General features: G+C 45.8%; 2 protein-coding genes across 4 annotated transcripts in view; one reads left to right on the top strand and one right to left on the bottom strand.

The window, feature by feature from the left end:
- The first annotated feature begins 7,757 nt into the window (after positions 1–7,757).
- Positions 7,758–9,113, top strand: LOC117402851 (transmembrane protein 229B-like). Its single transcript, XM_034004431.2, has one exon. The coding sequence runs from the start codon at positions 7,771–7,773 to the stop codon at positions 8,245–8,247; it is 477 nt and encodes a 158-aa protein (XP_033860322.1). The 5' UTR covers positions 7,758–7,770; the 3' UTR covers positions 8,248–9,113.
- A 68-nt stretch (positions 9,114–9,181) lies between these two features.
- The window catches only part of haao (3-hydroxyanthranilate 3,4-dioxygenase), a 42,278-nt gene continuing 24,934 nt past the window's right edge, over positions 9,182–26,525 (bottom strand). For all 3 annotated transcript variants that reach the window (XM_059024722.1, XM_059024723.1, XM_059024721.1), the window contains 5 exons: positions 24,498–24,541; positions 23,671–23,816; positions 21,582–21,650; positions 10,891–10,973; positions 9,182–10,798 (listed from right to left, as the gene is read on the bottom strand). In XM_059024722.1, coding sequence (XP_058880705.1) covers positions 10,720–10,798; positions 10,891–10,973; positions 21,582–21,650; positions 23,671–23,816; positions 24,498–24,541 — 421 coding nt within the window. In that variant the 3' untranslated portion in view covers positions 9,182–10,719. The remainder of the gene's footprint in view (positions 10,799–10,890; positions 10,974–21,581; positions 21,651–23,670; positions 23,817–24,497; positions 24,542–26,525) is intronic.

The following is a 26,525-nucleotide window of genomic DNA, read 5'->3' as shown; positions in this document are numbered from 1 at the left end:
TTGTAAATACTTGTACAAATATGGTAGTCTTTAGTCACTAAATGACCACTGCTCTCACGTAAACTACTAACTTCCTCTTTCAGTTTCCTTTTAGCACGAACATATTGGAAAAACCCTTTTGGAAGAAGTTTACTATCTACTGCTGCTTGTTCCCTTTTTCGCTCTCCTCGTCTGCTTTTTAAAAATAGTTCCAGTTTAGTCCCTGCCTTATAAAACAATCTAATAGAAATGGAGACTTTTTACTACAGAAATCTATAGAAACTATAATAATCAATAATCAATAGTCATTTTTAGAAACAAATCTTTGATTAGATGTTTTTTTAATTAAGATTATTTTTTAATTTTGCTTGATGTTTCTTGAAAATGAGACCCAGTTTACAATATTCATATGAGGTATTGACTGTGCTAGGTCGTGCAGGGTTTTATGTAATGTGCAGTGGGCAGTGGCAACACCAACAGCTGTGAATGTTCAGTACAATGGGGCTCCCTGGAATGAAAGGTAAAGGTATTTGGAGCACTGTGGACTCAGATTCAATCCAACATTTCTGTACTGCTGTCGGGGCTCTGTTGCTGTCCCTTGCACTGTACACTGGGATTGCTTTCACTGTGAAATAGAAGCCAGCTATTACAGGGTCCTGATTTGTGATCACTTCTACAGGACATCACAAGCTCTGTCAGGGGTGCTGGTACCAGGGATTGCTTTCACTGTGAAACAGGAGCCAGCTATTACAGGGTCCTGATTTGTGATCACTTCTACAGGACTTCACAAGCTCTGTCAGGGGTGCTGGTACCAGGGATTGCTTCCTGCCTGTTGTTACTGTGTGTCAGTTAGCGATGAATGAGGCTGTGAGGCTAGAGGAAGCATGCTGTTAATACAGTAACAAGATTCCACAGGAAGCAAGTCTCCTGTGCCATGCAGCATTTTTTTTAAAAACATGAAACCTTTATCAGTCGTTTAAGAGATTACAAAAAAAAAAAACTTTAATCAATCACAATATATTTATACACTCCTGAAGAAATGGTCCTTAACATTTTTTTTAAATCCTTGAAACAGTCTTTACATTTTTGTGAACAAGGTGGGCATTCAGAACAGAAAATAGGAGGCACTTTTTTACACAGAGAATTGTGAGGGTCTGGAACCAACTCCCCAGTAATGTTGTTGAAGCTGACACCCTGGGATCCTTCAAGAAGCTGCTTGATGAGATTCTGGGATCAATAAGCTACTAACAACCAAACAAGCAAGATGGGCCAAATGACCTCCTCTCGTTTGTAAACTTTCTTATGTTCTTATGTTCTTATGTGTTTATTTGTTTGCATCATTCATATTTAACACAGCAGTAAATCCAACACAACTTAAAAGAAAGGAGAGCATCTCTGACAGCACGAGCCGCCTCAAATTGAAAAACAATTTGGTCAAGAGCAGTAAAGCCCATTATTATCCAAGCAGGAACAGGGTATTTTGCTTTATTACAGCAGATTAGATTCACTCATGTACCAGTTCTCTGCGCATGGAAACCACATTTTCACAAAATGTCACTAGTAATCTTCAAAGACAACACGAGTACTTTACGCATAGTTAATTTACATATCAACCCCCACCTTTCCCATTCATTTGCATGACGTCGGGTGAAAACCAACCAAGCTCACATGCAAATTGAAAGTACTCAGGGGCTAACCAAGCTAGTATGCAAACTGAAAGTACTCAGGGGCTAACCAAGCTCATACTGGGGAATGGGGCAAATTGCTGTGCAATTGGTCTTATTCCCATCCCTGGTGTGATCTTATTCCCATCCCTGGTGTGATCTTATTCCCATCCCTGGTGTGATCTTATTCCCGTCCCTGGTGTGATCTTATTCCCATCCCTGGTGTGATCTTATTCCCGTCCCTGGTGTGGTTTTATTCCCATCCCTGGTGTGATCTTATTCCCATCCCTGGTGTGATCTTATTCCCATCCCTGGTGTGATCTATTTACACCCACTGAAAGTTCAAAGGGCTGGTCACAAAATGACTGAAGGGCACAGCAGGATGGAACAAAAACATGGGACTGGAGTCATTTTTTGACCAGCTCTGACAACTTTCAATGGGTGTAAATAGGTAAGACAGGGGATGGAATTAAGACTCCTATTGCACAGCAGCTTCACCCATTCCAGGTTTTACTACGAGCTTGATTAGCCACAGTGTATAGGACACAAGCTCAGGTGTGTCTCATTAAACTAGTAAAACCAGGAATGGATCCAACTGCTATGCAACAGGAGTATAACTTCCATTCCATCACATGATGGCTAAAAGAAAGTGGGCCATTCCAATGGTTAACAATTAGGTTCATTATGGGAGGAGACCCAACCCATTTCCAATGAGGGCAGTAAATCACACCTCTTATCCAGGGTTTGCGCTACACAATAAAAGTAAATTGCTGGTGAGATCTTGCTTGACTCATGAATGCTGTTCAAGCTGGCGTCTCTTTCAGGTAAAGTGCAGTGTCACTGAGCTAGTTAATGATACCCTGCATTGATAAGGAATACCAGGCGGGCAGGTATGAGGGGAGATGTCTCTGTCATCTCTTCATTAATAATTAGCTGCCGGAAACACTGGTTCCTACACAAGGATTCCATTGCTTGAAAACTTCAATCGGATAAAGACAGGCGTGGAGCACGGGGACGAAACGGAGAGACACAATTAAGACTTGGGGAAACAGGTAACTATTAAAAAATATATACATATTATTATTATTATTATTATTAGCATTATTATTATTATTAGCATTATTATCATTAGCATTATTTGTAATGTAAAATGTACTATAATTATAAAATGATATATTATTATTATTATTATTATTATTATTATTATTATTATTATTATTATTATTATTTGTAGTAGTAGTAGTCGTAGTTATGGGTGGAGGGTTTGCCATTAGTGAGTGCTGATAGAATATAGACACAATAAAGTGCTTTTTGTTGCCTGATTTCTATCATAATGCCATTAAGGATCATCCAAGGCCAAGTCCAAAATGATCAATTTACATTTTAAAATCAGTAAAATATTTACCTGGAGAAATGGTGATGCAGGTATATTAGTATAGTTAATATACACAGTATACTCGGACAGGCCATGGCCTATAAATTAAAGCTGATAGCATTCAATGCTTTATGATAACATTTTGACATCTTAGTCCTGTGAAACAGCAACACAATAATGTGACACTTCAGCCATTTTCAATGCTTTATTTCTGTTTGGGCTGTAAGGGCGACAATGTTAACTGGCAACATTGAATATCCAATGTTTAAGTATTGTCAGCATAGCTACAAGTATTCTAGCATATGTGACACTTTGATATATTCAAGAATATGTTCTAAAGCAGTTCAGCTGGGCCCAGCCCATCCTGTGACAAGCCTGCAGCATATGTGGAGAGTGATACAGTACATGCCCGCTCCTCAGTCATGTTATAAAGGTATAGGCTAGGCTGGGTGCAATGCCACTCCTCAGTCATGTTATAAAGGTATAGGCTAGGCTGGGTGCAATCCCACTCCTCAGTCATGTTATATAGGTATAGGCTAGGCTGGGTGCAATCCCACTCCTCAGTCATGTTATATAGGTATAGGCTAGGCTGGGTGCAATGCCACTCCTCAGTCATGTTATATAGGTATAGGCTAGGCTGGGTGCAATCCCACTCCTCAGTCATGTTATATAGGTATAGGCTAGGCTGGGTGCAATGCCACTCCTCAGTCATGTTATATAGGTATAGGCTAGGCTGGGTGCAATGCCACTTCTCAGTCATGTTATATAGGTATAGGCTAGGCTGGGTGCAATGCCACTCCTCAGTCATGTTATATAGGTATAGGCTAGGCTGGGTGCAATGCCACTCCTCAGTCATGTTATATAGGTATAGGCTAGGCTGGGTGCAATGCCCGCTCCTCAGTCATGTTACTACACTGTAGATCTACAGTACAATACAAATGGCACAGACACTGTGCAGGCTCTGCAATGTTCGATCCCTTGTTCTTGTGTATTTTGCTGCCATCAAGAGATAACAGCTACTGTATGTATTTAAAATGTCTTGCGGCTCTCGACACTATGGAAACTTGGGTATGCGGCTCGTAGGGTCATTCTTATCTAGTTCCAGAGGGCCGGCAGGGTCCCTGGGTTCTGGGTAATTCTTATCTAGTTCCACAGGGTGGGCAGGGTCCCTGGGTTCTGGGTCATTCTTATCTAGTTCCACAGGGCGGGCAGGGAAGTCCACATGGACAATGCATCCATTATTCAAATGCAAAGCCTGAACCAGAGGGCTGGGTTGGACTGTGGATATTCCTTCTTGTAAATCAGAATACATTTACATTTACAATCCCTACAAAGACCCGGTCCTGACTAAATGAAATGTAACACTGTACACCTGCACATAACTGACTGCCCTTCATTCAGCTCTGGAATCATCGGCTATTATTTAAAGGTAGCTTTTCAATAGTACTGTGTCATTCACAACACCTGCTATCGCCAGTGATTACGCTTATAAATCTGATTTTCATAATTTTTTTTTATCCATTTATCTTGGGTGATATTTTTAACAGTGCTTCTTAATTGTAATAATGACAGTTACTGTGAGTGTTTGATCTGGTAATTGGTGGCTTAATAATGCGTGTGTTTTCAAACACACACACACACTGAACTCTTAATAATGCGTGTTTTCAAACACACACACTGAACTCTTAATAATGCGTGTTTTCAAACACACACACTGAACTCTTAATAATGCGTTTTCAAACACACACACTGAGCTCTTAATAATGCATGTGTTTTCAAACACACACACACACACACTGAGCTCTTAATAATGCATGTGTTTTCAAACACACACACACACACACTGAGCTCTTAATAATGCATGTGTTTTCAAACACACACACACACACACTGAGCTCTTAATAATGCATGTGTTTTCAAAGACACACACACACACTGAGCTCTTAATAATGCATGTGTTTTCAAACACACACACACACACACACACACTGAGCTCTTAATAATGCATGTGTTTTCAAACACACACACACACACACTGAGCTCTTAATAATGCATGTGTTTTCAAACACACACACACACACACTGAGCTCTTAATAATGCATGTTTTCAAACACACACACTGAGCTCTTAATAATGCATGTGTTTTCAAAGACACACACACACACTGAGCTCTTAATAATGCATGTGTTTTCAAACACACACACACACACACACACACACTGAGCTCTTAATAATGCATGTGTTTTCAAACACACACACACACACACTGAGCTCTTAATAATGCATGTGTTTTCAAAGACACACACACACACTGAGCTGTTAATAATGCATGTGTTTTCAAACACACACACACTGAGCTCTTAATAATGCATGTGTTTTCAAACACACACACACACACTGAGCTCTTAATAATGCATGTGTTTTCAAACACACACACACACACACACTGAGCCCTTAATAATGCATGTGTTTTCAAAGACACACACACACACTGAGCTGTTAATAATGCATGTGTTTTCAAACAGACTGAACTCAGACGGTCGCGAAACACTAACTTAAAGAACCTCCGCCCCGCCCCGCCCCGCCCCGCCATGGTTATAGTGTACATTTATTCTAGTTTAGCATGGATTGACACGTTTTCCTGTTTTAACATCCCTCTCGGTGGTTTACGACACTTTTCATTAGGTTTGAGTTTTACTGTGGGAAACGTGTAGGGTAATTTAAGAACCGCTGAGAGGGATTGAAAACATCCGACAAACCAGTCTGCTCAGTAAAAACAAAAACAAATAATAATACCGTTATATATTATAAAAAATCAAATGAAAATGGAGCTTCTTACCTATATTTTATAATAATAATAATAATAATAATAATAATAATAATAATAATAATAATATCCAGCGTGTGGCTTTTGTGCCTGCTTCATTCCCCAACTATTTATTATTAAGCCATATACAAATTAGCAGATCAATCAGCGATCAAAAAAACGTTCATTAGTTATAAGCAAACAACGAACAACGCGTATAACTAGACTAAACAGTACGCTAATGTGCAACGCATCGCCAACTGATACACATCATCGTCATCATCATCATCATCTTACTACACATTCCGTCACGCTTTTACAATCCAAAGGAACATCAGCAACCCCCATGATTCCATTGCATCGCCTGGGAATTCTGGGACTTGTAGTTGTTTTCCGTGAAGTTGTTTGAAACCGTTTGACGTCAACACCAGACGTAATAATACAGCTTGCTGTCAATGTTTGATGTCCGAAGCAAGTGGAGTTCACTGCGCTGCTGCTGAAACGTGCTTGCTTTATGGAACCCTTCTGAAGAGAAGGCTCTTCTCTTATTTTGCTGCTTTTATTATTTTTTTTCCAGGTGAACACAAAACAAGTCAGAAACAAACGCTGACCTCGAGGTACATACAAGCTAGTGGAGGAGGCGAGTACACAGTGCCCGAAGAATCTTTCCAGGCAAGTGCATTTCATAAAAACAATACATTTTTAATATCTAAAACAACCAACCTATATACATAATAATAATAATAATAATAATAATAATAATAATAATAATAATAATAATAATAATAACTGCTGCACAGTATTCACTGTGTTTTAATGGTGCAATGTAACTGTCACAAGAGGTAAACTGATGAACCCACTTCACATTAAACGAATACAGCGTTTACTCGCGCCTCCTCTCCTGTGAGAAGTGAATCCAGCCCATACCAAGGGTTCTAACCCACAGTCCTGCACATAATGTACTGAAGGGATCTGTGCTTACCCTTAGTGCCCACCATGGCACTGACCAGCCTGGAACACCAAAAACAGCTCGCTCTGCACTGCTCTTTATACACCACTGGCTCCCAGCCCCGGTCCTGGGGACCCCCTGTGTCTGCTGGTTTTCATTCCAACTGAGCTCTCAATTACTTAACTAGACCCTTCATTGAAATGAAAATTTGCTTAATTAGATCTTTTTCATTGTTTTCAGCTCTTAAGAACATGAGAACATAAGAAAGTTTACAAACGAGAGGAGGCTATTCGGTCCATCTTGCTCGTTTGGTTGTTAGTAGTTCAGACAGTTGCAGAGTTCAAGTTACTTATACAATGTTATAGCTAACTTGGAATCTACAACTTTAAGAGCTGAAAACAATTAAAAAGGTCTAATTAAGCAAATGATCAATTCAATGAAGGGTCTAGTTAAGTAATTGAGAGTTCAGTTGGAATGAAAACCAGCAGACACAGGGGGTCCCCAGGACCAGGGTTGAAAACCACTGCTTTATACACACATGCCTAATAACACCCAGCTCAAGCTATCAGCACAGCTCTTTAGACACAATGTGTAATAACACCCAGCCCAAGCTATCTGCACAGCTCTTTAGACACGCAGTGTGTAATAACACCCAGCTCAAGCTATCTGCACAGCTCTTTAGACACGCAGTGTGTAATAACACCCAGCTCAAGCTATCTGCAGAACTCTTTAGACACAATGTGTAATAACACCCAGCTCAAGCTATCAGCACAGCTCTTTAGACACGCAGTGTGTAATAACACCCAGCTCAAGCTATCTGCAGAGCTCTTCAGACACAATGTGTAATAACACCCAGCCCAAGCTATCTGCAGAGCTCTTCAGACACAATGTGTAATAACACCCAGCTCAAACTATCTGCACAGCTCTTCAGACACGCAGTGTGTAATAACCCCCATTCTCTCTTCCAGCGTTCTGTTCAGAAGAGCACTCCGGCGACATGGCGGAGCGTGTTTCGGTGACACAGCTGGGAATGTTTTCCCGCTGGTACCTGTACGCCCTCCACGGGTACTTGTGCGAGGTGCTGTTCACGGCGGCCTGGAATTTCAGCCAGCAGGGCAGCTGGAAGCTGCAGGGCAACACCAGCGTCTGGGCACTCTTTATCTACGGCACCTGCATCCTCATCCTGGAGGGGATGTACTGCCGGCTGCGCAATCGGTGCCCCCTGCTGGTCCGCTGCCTCATCTACACCGCCTGGATCTTCGCGTGGGAGTTCAGCACTGGCGTGGTCCTGAGCATGTTCAACGCCTGTCCCTGGGACTACTCGGGATTCAGGGGCAGCTACAAGGGCCTGATCACACTGGAGTATGCAGCCCCCTGGTTCTTTGCCTCCCTCATCGCAGAGCTTGTGATAAAAAACACCCTGCGTCTGAGAATGGACCATCCGAGCAGCAGCAGTGCCACGAAGAACGCATGAGCTGCACTTCAGACTGGAAAACAAGCATGCTGCGGCTGAAACGCAGGGTTCAGGAATAAAGAGCAAACATCATGATTCACCCAAAGCACCGTCACTCAGGACTCAAGCTTTTACTGATCACTGTATGAATGGCATTTTATGATTGCAATAATAATAATAATAATAATAATAATAATAATAATAACAAATTGGGAATTACTTTTTTTCAGCTTTTACTCTGGAATGTTCGCCAGCAGAAAGATTTTTTCCGCAGTGTATCCAGTTCATGCTCCCTCCTGCAACAATGCTGTTGCTCTGACTGAGAAGAGTGGCATATCGGGTGAAAAAGAAAACCAGCATTGTTGCAGGAGGGAGTGCGATCTGGATACACCGCGATCCGAAGATGACTTTTCGTTTTCTCCTGCCGAACGCTCGAGGAAATGTTGATTAATGTTGGGTCAGTTGATCTGTGATGCACGTGTGATTGAAAATTCCAAAAGGGTTTAAAAATATAACACTGCGATATGAATGATTCAGGAAAGGAAGAGAATGCACTTCTTGTAAACTTTGCAGGGAGTTCTGTAACACTTTAAGAACCCTGCTCTGGGGGTACATACATAACAGATTTCCTTTAGGTACAAAATGAGATACATTGCCCCAAAACTCAGATTTTTCCATCACAGCATCAGAATAATTGGTCTCCAGCTATAGCTCACACTCTTTGTGAGCTTCTTATGACATTTTAAAAATCAGTGTTTAAATGTTCTCCGGACTATTACCCACTTCTAGTTTGGAGACTGAACGGAAATACCCCCTCCTCCAAAAAAGTAACAAGATCAGACACAGCAGCCAATTCTGCGTAGACTGACCGTATCATTTTCCAGTGATTTAATCAGACCAAATCAATCAGATCATGTTAATCACACTAAGACATCAAATAAAAATGGAGTCTGAATTCATTTTGCATGAATTGTTTGTTTTAATACTGTATATTAAAACATACTGTTTTCTTAATATATCATCACATATCATAAAAGTAATACAAAAAGCATCTAAAAGAATGTTTTACAATAATGTATCTTTTGTACAGAATTACTGGACAGGAATGATTAACTATATGGATATTACTAGGGGTGTGCCAAAACACATTACTCATACTCGGGATTGACTGAAGTATTTCTCAGCAGGTATTCAATAAATCCATTTACTACCGTAATGACTTCAAAACAAGAGAAGCTGCCCTCCCTCACATTTACAATCCGTACCAATCAATGGCAATGAAGATTCTTTTCCTCTCACCCAGGGCGCTGTCATTGCTTACTGGCATACCAGCGTACCGCATAGGCACCGGAGACGAGTGGGCCAGCGAGTCAATGCCCACGACAGGGGGTCCCTGCCCACCCACTTTTAACAACGAGAAGAAAGAAATAATATATATATATATATATATATATATATATATATATATATATATATATATATATATATATATATATAGGGCAGCTGGCTCTCTATATATATATATGTGTATATTTGTAATACCTTGAATCTCATCGTTCTTCCAAAACACAGTGACACAGATAAGTCAAATAAATCCACAGATTAAGACGACACCGGGACTGTGTTGACAGACAGTAATCGTAACGTTTCTCACGCTGCTCTGCCAGCTTCTACAGAGGAACAGTGAAGCTTTTAACAAATCACATGGGAGAGAACGAGCACAGAGAAGCCGAGTTTATGTGAGGTAGCGAATGCTGCTACATTCATCATCTTATAACACTACAGAACTGTTGAAACATGTTGAAACATTTGTTACCATTTCATGTAATTTGTATCCAGAGCTGTAAATAACCGTAGAACTGTAAAAAAAAAAAAAATAGTCCATAGGTTATAAAGCTAAACAAATACTGTAGACAGCAGTTTAATATTCTATATCAATATATTATTTATCAATGCTGTACATGGACATTTTCTGTTTTGTTTGTTTTACAAAACAAACATTGAATTTATTTTGTAAGTTAAACGGTGTTTGTGAGATACCACTCACTGCCCGACATTCAGGTAACAAGCTCACTATTATTAGCAGTCGTAGCTGTCGTAGTGTTGTTGTAAACTTTAATACCCATATAACCTGCTTCAATATTTGAAGCAGTTGTTAAATTGGATTCATTTATCCATAGAAATACTTCATACCTACCCCCACCTTGGCCACCCACTTTTAGAAAGGCTCAGGTGCCGTTAGCATACCTATTGTGGCTTTTAAACCATTGATTGGTACTCAATTGTAAACATGGGGGAAGGACAGATTTTCTTGTTTTGAAATCAACACAGTAGCGAATGGATTTATTGAATACCTGCAGATAAATACTTGTTAAAGATGATTCCGAGTACGTGCAGCGAGTTTGGCACAGCCCTGAATGATATTATTGTAATGAATGTATCAAGTTGAATGTGATGAAGCAGTCTCTGCAGATCCAGACTGAAGGGTCATCTTCAGGAGTGTGGTCTCTTTCTCTCAGGATCCTGTACTACATACAGTGCAATACAGCCTTCACTTCTCTTCCACTGGTACCTGGACAGACAATTGAGAAAGAGCTTTAGTTGAAATGTGTCTCCTTGGATCTACAAAGCTTCTTCTGGTATTTGCAAACTGTTTCCACTCACTTGTTCTGCCCGGGGATGAGGTAACTGTCTCCCGCTGACAGTGTGACGCTTTCTTCCCCCAGTGTCACCCGTGACGTGCCTTCCTGTAAGAAAAACAGGATCTGTCAGACACTTCCATCTCTCCCAGCCAGGGTATCATGCACCTGCATCCACACTGCGCTGAGACAAACAGGATCTGTCAGACACTTCCATCTCTCCCAGCCAGGGTATCATGCACCTGCATCCACACTGCGCTGAGACAAACAGGATCTGTCAGACACTTCCATCTCTCCCAGTCAGGGTATCATGCACCTGCATCCACACTGCGCTGAGACAAACAGGATCTGTCAGACACTTCCATCTCTCCCAGCCAGGGTATCATGCACCTGCATCCACAGAGCGCCGAGACAAACAGGATCTGTCAGACACTTCCATCTCTCCCAGCCAGGGTATCATGCACCTGCATCCACAGAGCGCCGAGACAAACAGGATCTGTCAGACACTTCCATCTCTCCCAGCCAGGGTATCATGCACCAACACCCACAGAGCTCTGAGACAAACAGGATCTGTCAGACACTTCCATCTCTCCCAGCCAGGGTATCATGCACCTGCATCCACAGTGCGCTGAGACAAACAGGATCTGTCAGACACTTCCATCTCTCCCAGCCAGGGTATCATGCACCTGCATCCACAGAGCGCCGAGACAAACAGGATCTGTCAGACACTTCCATCTCTCCCAGTCAGGGTATCATGCACCTACATCCACAGAGCTCTGAGACAAACAGGATCTGTCAGACACTTCCATCTCTCCCAGCCAGGGTATCATGCACCTGCATCCACAGAGCGCTGAGACAAACAGGATCTGTCAGACACTTCCATCTCTCCCAGCCAGGGTATCATGCACCTACATCCACAGAGCTCTGAGACAAACAGGATCTGTCAGACACTTCCATCTCTCCCAGCCAGGGTATCATGCACCTGCATCCACAGAGCTCTGAGACAAACAGGATCTGTCAGACACTTCCATCTCTCCCAGCCAGGGTATCATGCACCTACATCCACAGAGCGCCGAGACAAACAGGATCTGTCAGACACTTCCATCTCTCCCAGCCAGGGTATCATGCACCAACACCCACAGAGCTCTGAGACAAACAGGATCTGTCAGACACTTCCATCTCTCCCAGCCAGGGTATCATGCACCTGCATCCACAGAGCGCTGAGACAAACAGGATCTGTCAGACACTTCCATCTCTCCCAGCCAGGGTATCATGCACCTACATCCACAGAGCTCTGAGACAAACAGGATCTGTCAGACACTTCCATCTCTCCCAGTCAGAGTATCATGCACCTACACCCACAGTGCGCTGAGACAAACAGGATCTGTCAGACACTTCCATCTCTCCCAGCCAGGGTATCATGCACCTGCATCCACAGAGCTCTGAGACAAACAGGATCTGTCAGACACTTCCATCTCTCCCAGCCAGGGTATCATGCACCTGCATCCACACTGCGCCGAGACAAACAGGATCTGTCAGACACTTCCATCTCTCCCAGCCAGGGTATCATGCACCTGCATCCACAGAGCGCTGAGACAAACAGGATCTGTCAGACACTTCCATCTCTCCCAGCCAGGGTATCATGCACCTACATCCACAGAGCGCTGAGACAAACAGGATCTGTCAGACACTTCCATCTCTCCCAGCCAGGGTATCATGCACCTGCATCCACAGTGCGCTGAGACAAACAGGATCTGTCAGACACTTCCATCTCTCCCAGCCAGGGTATCATGCACCTGCATCCACAGAGCGCTGAGACAAACAGGATCTGTCAGACACTTCCATCTCTCCCAGTCAGGGTATCATGCACCTGCATCCACAGAGTGCTGAGACAAACTGTCAGACACTTCCATCTCTCCCAGTCAGAGTATCATGCACCTACATCCACAGAGCGCTGAGACAAACAGGATCTGTCAGACACTTCCATCTCTCCCAGCCAGGGTATCATGCACCTGCATCCACAGAGCGCTGAGACAAACAGGATCTGTCAGACACTTCCATCTCTCCCAGTCAGAGTATCATGCACCTACATCCACACTGCGCTGAGACAAACAGGATCTGTCAGACACTTCCATCTCTCCCAGCCAGGGTATCATGCACCTGCATCCACAGAGCGCCGAGACAAACAGGATCTGTCAGACACTTCCATCTCTCCCAGCCAGGGTATCATGCACCTACATCCACAGAGCTCTGAGACAAACAGGATCTGTCAGACACTTCCATCTCTCCCAGCCAGGGTATCATGCACCTGCATCCACAGAGCTCTGAGACAAACAGGATCTGTCAGACACTTCCATCTCTCCCAGCCAGGGTATCATGCACCTACATCCACAGAGCGCCGAGACAAACAGGATCTGTCAGACACTTCCATCTCTCCCAGCCAGGGTATCATGCACCAACACCCACAGAGCTCTGAGACAAACAGGATCTGTCAGACACTTCCATCTCTCCCAGCCAGGGTATCATGCACCTGCATCCACAGTGCGCTGAGACAAACAGGATCTGTCAGACACTTCCATCTCTCCCAGCCAGGGTATCATGCACCAACACCCACAGAGCACCGAGACAAACAGGATCTGTCAGGCACTTCCATCTCTCCCAGTCAGGGTATCATGCACCTACATCCACAGAGCGCCGAGACAAACAGGATCTGTCAGACACTTCCATCTCTCCCAGCCAGGGTATCATGCACCTGCATCCACAGAGCACCGAGACAAACAGGATCTGTCAGGCACTTCCATCTCTCCCAGTCAGGGTATCATGCACCTACATCCACAGAGCGCCGAGACAAACAGGATCTGTCAGACACTTCCATCTCTCCCAGCCAGGGTATCATGCACCTGCATCCACAGTGCGCTGAGACAAACAGGATCTGTCAGACACTTCCATCTCTCCCAGCCAGGGTATCATGCACCAACACCCACAGAGCTCTGAGACAAACAGGATCTGTCAGACACTTCCATCTCTCCCAGTCAGGGTATCATGTACCTACATCCACAGAGCGCCGAGACAAACAGGATCTGTCAGACACTTCCATCTCTCCCAGCCAGGGTATCATGCACCTGCATCCACAGAGCTCTGAGACAAACAGGATCTGTCAGACACTTCCATCTCTCCCAGCCAGGGTATCATGCACCTGCATCCACAGAGCGCCGAGACAAACAGGATCTGTCAGACACTTCCATCTCTCCCAGTCAGAGTATCATGCACCTACACCCACAGTGCGCTGAGACAAACAGGATCTGTCAGACACTTCCATCTCTCCCAGCCAGGGTATCATGCACCTGCATCCACAGAGCTCTGAGACAAACAGGATCTGTCAGACACTTCCATCTCTCCCAGCCAGGGTATCATGCACCTGCATCCACACTGCGCCGAGACAAACAGGATCTGTCAGACACTTCCATCTCTCCCAGCCAGGGTATCATGCACCTGCATCCACAGAGCGCTGAGACAAACAGGATCTGTCAGACACTTCCATCTCTCCCAGCCAGGGTATCATGCACCTGCATCCACAGAGCTCTGAGACAAACAGGATCTGTCAGACACTTCCATCTCTCCCAGTCAGAGTATCATGCACCTACATCCACAGAGCGCTGAGACAAACAGGATCTGTCAGACACTTCCATCTCTCCCAGCCAGGGTATCATGCACCTGCATCCACAGTGCGCTGAGACAAACAGGATCTGTCAGACACTTCCATCTCTCCCAGCCAGGGTATCATGCACCTGCATCCACAGAGCGCTGAGACAAACAGGATCTGTCAGACACTTCCATCTCTCCCAGTCAGGGTATCATGCACCTGCATCCACAGAGTGCTGAGACAAACTGTCAGACACTTCCATCTCTCCCAGTCAGAGTATCATGCACCTACATCCACAGAGCGCTGAGACAAACAGGATCTGTCAGACACTTCCATCTCTCCCAGCCAGGGTATCATGCACCTGCATCCACAGAGCGCTGAGACAAACAGGATCTGTCAGACACTTCCATCTCTCCCAGTCAGAGTATCATGCACCTACATCCACACTGCGCTGAGACAAACAGGATCTGTCAGACACTTCCATCTCTCCCAGCCAGGGTATCATGCACCTGCATCCACAGAGCGCCGAGACAAACAGGATCTGTCAGACACTTCCATCTCTCCCAGCCAGGGTATCATGCACCTGCATCCACAGTGCGCTGAGACAAACAGGATCTGTCAGACACTTCCATCTCTCCCAGCCAGGGTATCATGCACCAACACCCACAGAGCACCGAGACAAACAGGATCTGTCAGGCACTTCCATCTCTCCCAGTCAGGGTATCATGCACCTACATCCACAGAGCGCCGAGACAAACAGGATCTGTCAGACACTTCCATCTCTCCCAGCCAGGGTATCATGCACCTGCATCCACAGAGCACCGAGACAAACAGGATCTGTCAGGCACTTCCATCTCTCCCAGTCAGGGTATCATGCACCTACATCCACAGAGCGCCGAGACAAACAGGATCTGTCAGACACTTCCATCTCTCCCAGCCAGGGTATCATGCACCTGCATCCACAGTGCGCTGAGACAAACAGGATCTGTCAGACACTTCCATCTCTCCCAGCCAGGGTATCATGCACCAACACCCACAGAGCTCTGAGACAAACAGGATCTGTCAGACACTTCCATCTCTCCCAGTCAGGGTATCATGTACCTACATCCACAGAGCGCCGAGACAAACAGGATCTGTCAGACACTTCCATCTCTCCCAGCCAGGGTATCATGCACCTGCATCCACAGAGCTCTGAGACAAACAGGATCTGTCAGACACTTCCATCTCTCCCAGCCAGGGTATCATGCACCTGCATCCACAGAGCGCCGAGACAAACAGGATCTGTCAGACACTTCCATCTCTCCCAGTCAGAGTATCATGCACCTACACCCACAGTGCGCTGAGACAAACAGGATCTGTCAGACACTTCCATCTCTCCCAGCCAGGGTATCATGCACCTGCATCCACAGAGCTCTGAGACAAACAGGATCTGTCAGACACTTCCATCTCTCCCAGCCAGGGTATCATGCACCTGCATCCACACTGCGCCGAGACAAACAGGATCTGTCAGACACTTCCATCTCTCCCAGCCAGGGTATCATGCACCTGCATCCACAGAGCGCTGAGACAAACAGGATCTGTCAGACACTTCCATCTCTCCCAGCCAGGGTATCATGCACCTGCATCCACAGAGCTCTGAGACAAACAGGATCTGTCAGACACTTCCATCTCTCCCAGTCAGAGTATCATGCACCTACATCCACAGAGCGCTGAGACAAACAGGATCTGTCAGACACTTCCATCTCTCCCAGCCAGGGTATCATGCACCTGCATCCACAGTGCGCTGAGACAAACAGGATCTGTCAGACACTTCCATCTCTCCCAGCCAGGGTATCATGCACCTGCATCCACAGAGCGCTGAGACAAACAGGATCTGTCAGACACTTCCATCTCTCCCAGTCAGGGTATCATGCACCTGCATCCACAGAGTGCTGAGACAAACTGTCAGACACTTCCATCTCTCCCAGTCAGAGTATCATGCACCTACATCCACAGAGCGCTGAGACAAACAGGATCTGTCAGACACTTCCATCTCTCCCAGCCAGGGTATCATGCACCTGCATCCACAGAGCGCTGAGACAAACAGGATCTGTCAGACACTTCCATCTCTCCCAGTCAGAGTATCATGCACCTACATCCACACTGCGCTGAGACAAACAGGATCTGTCAGACACTTCCATCTCTCCCAGCCAGGGTATCATGCACCTGCATCCACAGAGCGCCGAGACAAACAGGATCTGTCAGACACTTCCATCTCTCCCAGCCAGGGTATCATGCACCTGCATCCACAGTGCGCTGAGACAAACAGGATCTGTCAGACACTTCCATCTCTCCCAGCCAGGGTATCATGCACCAACACCCACAGAGCACCGAGACAAACAGGATCTGTCAGGCACTTCCATCTCTCCCAGTCAGGGTATCATGCACCTACATCCACAGAGCGCCGAGACAAACAGGATCTGTCAGACACTTCCATCTCTCCCAGCCAGGGTATCATGCACCTGCATCCACAGAGCACCGAGACAAACAGGATCTGTCAGGCACTTCCATCTCTCCCAGTCAGGGTATCATGCACCTACATCCACAGAGCGCCGAGACAAACAGGATCTGTCAGACACTTCCATCTCTCCCAGCCAGGGTATCATGCACCTGCATCCACAGTGCGCTGAGACAAACAGGATCTGTCAGACACTTCCATCTCTCCCAGCCAGGGTATCATGCACCAACACCCACAGAGCTCTGAGACAAACAGGATCTGTCAGACACTTCCATCTCTCCCAGTCAGGGTATCATGTACCTACATCCACAGAGCGCCGAGACAAACAGGATCTGTCAGACACTTCCATCTCTCCCAGCCAGGGTATCATGCACCTGCATCCACAGAGCTCTGAGACAAACAGGATCTGTCAGACACTTCCATCTCTCCCAGCCAGGGTATCATGCACCTGCATCCACAGAGCGCCGAGACAAACAGGATCTGTCAGACACTTCCATCTCTCCCAGTCAGAGTATCATGCACCTACACCCACAGTGCGCTGAGACAAACAGGATCTGTCAGACACTTCCATCTCTCCCAGCCAGGGTATCATGCACCTGCATCCACAGAGCTCTGAGACAAACAGGATCTGTCAGACACTTCCATCTCTCCCAGCCAGGGTATCATGCACCTGCATCCACACTGCGCCGAGACAAACAGGATCTGTCAGACACTTCCATCTCTCCCAGCCAGGGTATCATGCACCTGCATCCACAGAGCGCTGAGACAAACAGGATCTGTCAGACACTTCCATCTCTCCCAGCCAGGGTATCATGCACCTGCATCCACAGAGCTCTGAGACAAACAGGATCTGTCAGACACTTCCATCTCTCCCAGTCAGAGTATCATGCACCTACATCCACAGAGCGCTGAGACAAACAGGATCTGTCAGACACTTCCATCTCTCCCAGCCAGGGTATCATGCACCTGCATCCACAGTGCGCTGAGACAAACAGGATCTGTCAGACACTTCCATCTCTCCCAGCCAGGGTATCATGCACCTGCATCCACAGAGCGCTGAGACAAACAGGATCTGTCAGACACTTCCATCTCTCCCAGTCAGGGTATCATGCACCTGCATCCACAGAGTGCTGAGACAAACTGTCAGACACTTCCATCTCTCCCAGTCAGAGTATCATGCACCTACATCCACAGAGCGCTGAGACAAACAGGATCTGTCAGACACTTCCATCTCTCCCAGCCAGGGTATCATGCACCTGCATCCACAGAGCGCTGAGACAAACAGGATCTGTCAGACACTTCCATCTCTCCCAGTCAGAGTATCATGCACCTACATCCACACTGCGCTGAGACAAACAGGATCTGTCAGACACTTCCATCTCTCCCAGCCAGGGTATCATGCACCTGCATCCACAGAGCGCCGAGACAAACAGGATCTGTCAGACACTTCCATCTCTCCCAGCCAGGGTATCATGCACCTACATCCACAGAGCTCTGAGACAAACAGGATCTGTCAGACACTTCCATCTCTCCCAGCCAGGGTATCATGCACCTGCATCCACAGAGCGCCGAGACAAACAGGATCTGTCAGACACTTCCATCTCTCCCAGCCAGGGTATCATGCACCTACATCCACAGAGCTCTGAGACAAACAGGATCTGTCAGACACTTCCATCTCTCCCAGTCAGGGTATCATGCACCTGCATCCACAGTGCGCTGAGACAAACAGGATCTGTCAGACACTTCCATCTCTCCCAGCCAGGGTATCATGCACCTGCATCCACAGAGCGCCGAGACAAACAGGATCTGTCAGACACTTCCATCTCTCCCAGCCAGGGTATCATGCACCTACATCCACAGAGCTCTGAGACAAACAGGATCTGTCAGACACTTCCATCTCTCCCAGCCAGGGTATCATGCACCTGCATCCACAGAGCGCCGAGACAAACAGGATCTGTCAGACACTTCCATCTCTCCCAGCCAGGGTATCATGCACCTACATCCACAGAGCGCCGAGACAAACAGGATCTGTCAGACACTTCCATCTCTCCCAGCCAGGGTATCATGCACCTGCATCCACAGAGCTCTGAGACAAACAGGATCTGTCAGACACTTCCATCTCTCCCAGCCAGGGTATCATGCACCTGCATCCACAGAGCGCCGAGACAAACAGGATCTGTCAGACACTTCCATCTCTCCCAGCCAGGGTATCATGCACCTACATCCACAGAGCTCTGAGACAAACAGGATCTGTCAGACACTTCCATCTCTCCCAGCCAGGGTATCATGCACCTGCATCCACAGAGCGCTGAGACAAACAGGATCTGTCAGACACTTCCATCTCTCCCAGCCAGGGTATCATGCACCTACATCCACAGAGCTCTGAGACAAACAGGATCTGTCAGACACTTCCATCTCTCCCAGTCAGAGTATCATGCACCTACACCCACAGTGCGCTGAGACAAACAGGATCTGTCAGACACTTCCATCTCTCCCAGCCAGGGTATCATGCACCTGCATCCACAGAGCTCTGAGACAAACAGGATCTGTCAGACACTTCCATCTCTCCCAGCCAGGGTATCATGCACCTGCATCCACACTGCGCCGAGACAAACAGGATCTGTCAGACACTTCCATCTCTCCCAGCCAGGGTATCATGCACCTGCATCCACAGAGCGCTGAGACAAACAGGATCTGTCAGACACTTCCATCTCTCCCAGCCAGGGTATCATGCACCTGCATCCACAGAGCTCTGAGACAAACAGGATCTGTCAGACACTTCCATCTCTCCCAGTCAGAGTATCATGCACCTACATCCACAGAGCGCTGAGACAAACAGGATCTGTCAGACACTTCCATCTCTCCCAGCCAGGGTATCATGCACCTGCATCCACAGTGCGCTGAGACAAACAGGATCTGTCAGACACTTCCATCTCTCCCAGCCAGGGTATCATGCACCTGCATCCACAGAGCGCTGAGACAAACAGGATCTGTCAGACACTTCCATCTCTCCCAGTCAGGGTATCATGCACCTGCATCCACAGAGTGCTGAGACAAACTGTCAGACACTTCCATCTCTCCCAGTCAGAGTATCATGCACCTACATCCACAGAGCGCTGAGACAAACAGGATCTGTCAGACACTTCCATCTCTCCCAGCCAGGGTATCATGCACCTGCATCCACAGAGCGCTGAGACAAACAGGATCTGTCAGACACTTCCATCTCTCCCAGTCAGAGTATCATGCACCTACATCCACACTGCGCTGAGACAAACAGGATCTGTCAGACACTTCCATCTCTCCCAGCCAGGGTATCATGCACCTGCATCCACAGAGCGCCGAGACAAACAGGATCTGTCAGACACTTCCATCTCTCCCAGCCAGGGTATCATGCACCTACATCCACAGAGCTCTGAGACAAACAGGATCTGTCAGACACTTCCATCTCTCCCAGCCAGGGTATCATGCACCTGCATCCACAGAGCGCCGAGACAAACAGGATCTGTCAGACACTTCCATCTCTCCCAGCCAGGGTATCATGCACCTACATCCACAGAGCTCTGAGACAAACAGGATCTGTCAGACACTTCCATCTCTCCCAGTCAGGGTATCATGCACCTGCATCCACAGTGCGCTGAGACAAACAGGATCTGTCAGACACTTCCATCTCTCCCAGCCAGGGTATCATGCACCTGCATCCACAGAGCGCCGAGACAAACAGGATCTGTCAGACACTTCCATCTCTCCCAGCCAGGGTATCATGCACCTACATCCACAGAGCTCTGAGACAAACAGGATCTGTCAGACACTTCCATCTCTCCCAGCCAGGGTATCATGCACCTGCATCCACAGAGCGCCGAGACAAACAGGATCTGTCAGACACTTCCATCTCTCCCAGCCAGGGTATCATGCACCTACATCCACAGAGCGCCGAGACAAACAGGATCTGTCAGACACTTCCATCTCTCCCAGCCAGGGTATCATGCACCTGCATCCACAGAGCTCTGAGACAAACAGGATCTGTCAGACACTTCCATCTCTCCCAGCCAGGGTATCATGCACCTGCATCCACAGAGCGCCGAGACAAACAGGATCTGTCAGACACTTCCATCTCTCCCAGCCAGGGTATCATGCACCAACACCCACAGAGCTCTGAGAAGCATATCTCACTTTAAATGCCAATGCAGTTTCATCAGAATCAGACAATAGTTAAACAAGAGGTGGACTTCAACAGCACAGACAGTCAGGCATCAGTTGCCTGGAAAATGACCTCACTGTACAATCATAGCTTTTTGGAATAACTTTGATCTGATTTAGAGATGAATCTAAATCAGATCAGCCTATTAGAGATTAGAACTGTTCTGCAATTGGATGATGAGCTGTTCTGAAGATACAGCTGACACTTTGAAGTATGCAATCCCCAGATGTCTCCACTATATCTCTGATACATGAATCTCCTATAATGCAGGGAAATTCCATGGGTCTAGATACACAAGACCATTGCTTCTCAGCATCAAAAATAACAACAAATGTGTCTTTATTTGCTTTTATAACAAACACAGTAAGACAGACCTACCAGCTGCCATATCCAGATGTCTGCATAGGGTTTGCATCCTTCACTTTCTCCGTCCCCATATAGCATAGTCTGTGGTAAAGAAAGGAACAGAAACGGAATCTTTGTTATAAGAATTCAGAACACACGTGACATCACAGGGGTCCCTGCTTCTGCAAGGATGAAAGCACTGAGTGCGCAATGAGGTCCAATCAAAACTCCAGCTACAGAAACACAACGGCTGCACAAATAAGCACTACGGGTGGGTCATTATTAAGCAGTGTTACATCAAAAATGCACACTGAATTATAGTTATATAAACGTCTTTGAAAAAAAGCCTGGCTTTATAAAGATGATCCTGAAGGTACTGTAAAGCCATACATATTTGCAAGACTTTTATCATGCTTTTTTCAAAACACAAACATTTTTTTGGCACGAATATCAATACATACTTTGTATATTGCAACAGGTCACCAATATTTCTGGAGCATAATAGGTTTTATGGATGTGATTCGCCAAATATTTTGGTCGCAAATATTTATGGCTTACACTATCATTTTATAAGATGTTCTGCAGAACTGAGAAATATCCTTCTGATACTCACTAAACACCCTTATGAATGTTTACCACAGTACATTTGCAGGGTACAGTAATTTTGCAGTGTTGCTCCATGGTTATACTATGCATTTATTATAATATACCACGCTTTACCATACCTCTCTGTGCTTCACAATGCTTTACCTATGCTTTCACTGTGCTTTATTACACTTTGCTGTGTTTTTACTATGGGACGCTTTTAGAAGGGCAAGCTGCATTGGTATTTTATTAAAGCCTAGATCATTCCTGTTCATATTTTTTGCTTTTATTTAACATGACCGTCATTTCTCCTGTAAAATAACAATTTAAGAATTTTTTAATGGGCTTTACAGCAGTTAACAATGCATTTGCTGTGCTTTGTGAGTCGTTGCTATGCGTTTACCAGGGGACGCTTCCAGAAGGCTAACTCCATGTTCCCTGACATTCTCATCACAGAACTCAGGTAGCTCATGAATGTCAGCGTGCATCAGAAAAACAAACTGCACCCCTCAGTGAAAGCGAAGAGGGAGAGGGCACCTCTGTCTCAAACTGCACCCTTCAATGAAAGCAGACAGGGAGAGGGCACCTCTGTCTCAAACTGCACCCCTCACTGAAAGCAGAGAGAGAGAGAGGGCACCTCTGTCTCAAACTGCACCCCTCACTGAAAGCAGAGAGAGAGAGAGGGCACCTCTGTCTCAAACTGCACCCCTCACTGAAAGCAGAGAGAGAGAGAGGGCACCTCTGTCTCAAACTGCACCCCTCACTGAAAGCTGACAGAGAGAGGGCACCTCTGTCTCAAACTGCACCCCTCACTGAAAGCAGAGAGAGAGAGAGGGCACCTCTGTCTCAAACTGCACCCCTCACTGAAAGCAGAGAGAGAGAGGGTTCCTCTGTCTCAAACTGCACCCCTCACTGAAAGCTGAGAGAGAGAGGGCACCTCTGTCTCAAACTGCACCCCTCACTGAAAGCTGAGAGAGAGAGGGCACCTCTGTCTCAAACTGCACCCCTCACTGAAAGCTGAGAGAGAGAGAGAGGGTTCCTCTGTCTCAAACTGCACCCCTCACTGAAAGCAGAGAGAGAGAGGGCACCTCTGTCTCAAACTGCACCCCTCACTGAAAGCAGAGAGAGAGAGGGTTCCTCTGTCTCAAACTGCACCCCTCACTGAAAGCTGAGAGAGAGAGGGCACCTCTGTCTCAAACTGCACCCCTCACTGAAAGCAGAGAGAGAGAGAGGGCACCTCTGTCTCAAACTGCACCCCTCACTGAAAGCTGACAGAGAGAGGGCACCTCTGTCTCAAACTGCACCCCTCACTGAAAGCAGAGAGAGAGGGCACCTCTGTCTCAAACTGCACCCCTCACTGAAAGCAGAGAGAGAGAGAGGGCACCTCTGTCTCAAACTGCACCCCTCACTGAAAGCAGAGAGAGAGAGAGGGTTCCTCTGTTTCCAACTGCACCCCTCACTGAAAGCTGAGAGAGAGAGAGAGGGTTCCTCTGTCTCAAACTGCACCCCTCACTGAAAGCTGAGAGAGAGAGGTCACCTCTGTCTCAAACTGCACCCCGAACATGTCCAGGGAGGGTCTCCTACTCAGCTCCTGCCTGTGCTTGTCAATCCACTCTTTGAAGCAGAAAGGAGTCATCACATGGGTGCTGTTGAAAGGGAAGGGTGTCTGTTTCAGAAGCTCCTCTGAAAAACAGAATGGGTATGAGTTACAGCTCTGGGGAAATCACAGCGGCTCAGCATATACATATATATATATATATATATATATATATATATATATATATATATATATATATATATATATATATTCACACACACAATGAAGGGCTATCCAGTGATGTGTATAGTAATGTATGTTTCTAAGTGTTCAGTGGCTTCCTCTGATCAGTCGGGCATGTCAACTTGATTAGGGGTAGCCAACGAATATGTATAAACATACAAGTCATTAAATCTAAATAAACAAAAAAACCAAACACAGGAAAGCTGGTCGTAACACACACAGTCTGTTTCTATAAAGCTTGTTGTGGTTTAAACATTTTGAATGCTTCGACACCGACATTCTGAGTGAGATCTACGCTGAGTGTAGCTGCTGCTGATTGGTTCCAGTGGGGATGTGATGTATAACGATGTCAGCACAGACACTCATTCCCAGTGTGCAGACTCAATGCCAGCCCTGTGTTATTGTCTGTGCTCAGCACACACTATATTGACAATGTATGCAGGGTGCAATTGGGACCCCCTGTAATGTGGTGTATTTTCATATTCCCATCACCTGGCACAGTTCCTGGCTTTGTTTAAATATAGGACCAAGTCTTCAAGCCTGTATTATCAGTTAAAAGACGTCAAATAAATAAAGTACTGTACCTGGGTTTGGTTTGCCTGTTCTGTACTGCTCAGAGCTAAAAAACCTAAAACAGCAAAAAGAAATAAAAACAGAACTGTTTACCACCTTTCAAAAACAAACAAGTGACTTACGCAACAGTTTAATGCATTTATTTCAGTTTAAAACAGCCCAATTTCACAATGCTCTCCTAACACTTTCCCCTGTAAATGTTACTGCCTGACCCTTATTAAAATATGAATTAAATACTGTGCTGAGTTCACTCTGGAATGCAAGCAGATAATACTAGGAGATGCAACTGATCTGTGTCTTTCATGCTCACATCTTAACTTCTAATCTTTTAGTAATAACTACCTGGAAAAACAAAAAACTGAACCTACCGCAGCTGCTGAGCAGAAATCTAACAACGAACGATTTAATACTGAACCTACCGCTGCTGCTGAGCAGAAATCTAACAACGAACGATTTAATACTGAACCTACCGCTGCTGCTGAGCAGAAATCTAACAACGAACGATTTAATACTGAACCTACCGCTGCTGCTGAGCAGAAATCTAACAACGAACGATTTAATACTGAACCTACCGCTGCTGCTGAGCAGAAATCTAACAACGAACGATTTAATACTGAACCTACCGCTGCTGCTGAGCAGAAATCTAACAACGAACGATTTAATACTGAACCTACCGCTGCTGCTGAGCAGAAATCTAACAACGAACGATTTAATACTGAACCTACCGCTGCTGCTGAGCAGAAATCTAACAACGAACGATTTAATACTGAACCTACCGCTGCTGCTGAGCAGAAATCTAACAACGAACGATTTAATACTGAACCTACCGCTGCTGCTGAGCAGAAATCTAACAACGAACGATTTAATACTGAACCTACCGCTGCTGCTGAGCAGAAATCTAACAACGAACGATTTAATACTGAACCTACCGCTGCTGCTGAGCAGAAATCTAACAACGAACGATTTAATACTGAACCTACCGCTGCTGCTGAGCAGAAATCTAACAACGAACGATTTAATACTGAACCTACCGCTGCTGCTGAGCAGAAATCTAACAACGAACGATTTAATACTGAACCTACCGCTGCTGCTGAGCAGAAATCTAACAACGAACGATTTAATACTGAACCTACCGCTGCTGCTGAGCAGAAATCTAACAACGAACGATTTAATACTGAACCTACCGCTGCTGCTGAGCAGAAATCTAACAACGAACGATTTAATACTGAACCTACCGCTGCTGCTGAGCAGAAATCTAACAACGAACGATTTAATACTGAACCTAGCGCTGCTGCTGAGCAGAAATCTAACAACGAACGATTTAATACTGAACCTACCGCTGCTGCTGAGCAGAAATCTAACAACGAACGATTTAATACTGAACGTACCGCTGCTGCTGAGCAGAAATCTAACAACAAACGATTTAATACTGAACGTACCGCTGCTGCTGAGCAGAAATCTAACAACGAACGATTTAATACTGAACCTACCGCTGCTGCTGAGCAGAAATCTAACAACGAACGATTTAATACTGAACCTACCGCTGCTGCTGAGCAGAAATCTAACAACGAACGATTTAATACTGAACCTACCGCTGCTGCTGAGCAGAAATCTAACAACGAACGATTTAATACTGAACCTACCACTGCTGCTGAGCAGAAATCTAACAACGAACGATTTAATACTGAACCTACCGCTGCTGCTGAGCAGAAATCTAACAACGAACGATTTAATACTGAACCTACCGCTGCTGCTGAGCAGAAATCTAACAACGAACGATTTAATACTGAACCTACCGCTGCTGCTGAGCAGAAATCTAACAACAAACGATTTAATACTGAACGTACCGCTGCTGCTGAGCAGAAATCTAACAACGAACGATTTAATACTGAACCTAGCGCTGCTGCTGAGCAGAAATCTAACAACGAACGATTTAATACTGAACCTACCGCTGCTGCTGAGCAGAAATCTAACAACAAACGATTTAATACTGAACCTACCGCTGCTGCTGAGCAGAAATCTAACAACGAACGATTTAA

This window comes from Acipenser ruthenus, chromosome 5 (genome assembly GCF_902713425.1).
Source record: "Acipenser ruthenus chromosome 5, fAciRut3.2 maternal haplotype, whole genome shotgun sequence".
Taxonomy (NCBI): domain Eukaryota; kingdom Metazoa; phylum Chordata; class Actinopteri; order Acipenseriformes; family Acipenseridae; genus Acipenser; species Acipenser ruthenus.
This window is presented reverse-complemented; position numbering and strand designations above follow the sequence as displayed.

Excerpts from the sequence above, each read along its gene's own strand:
- LOC117402851 (XM_034004431.2), top strand. The coding sequence starts at position 7,771 with ATGGCGGAGCGTGTTTCGGTGACACAGCTGGGAATGTTTTCCCGCTGG.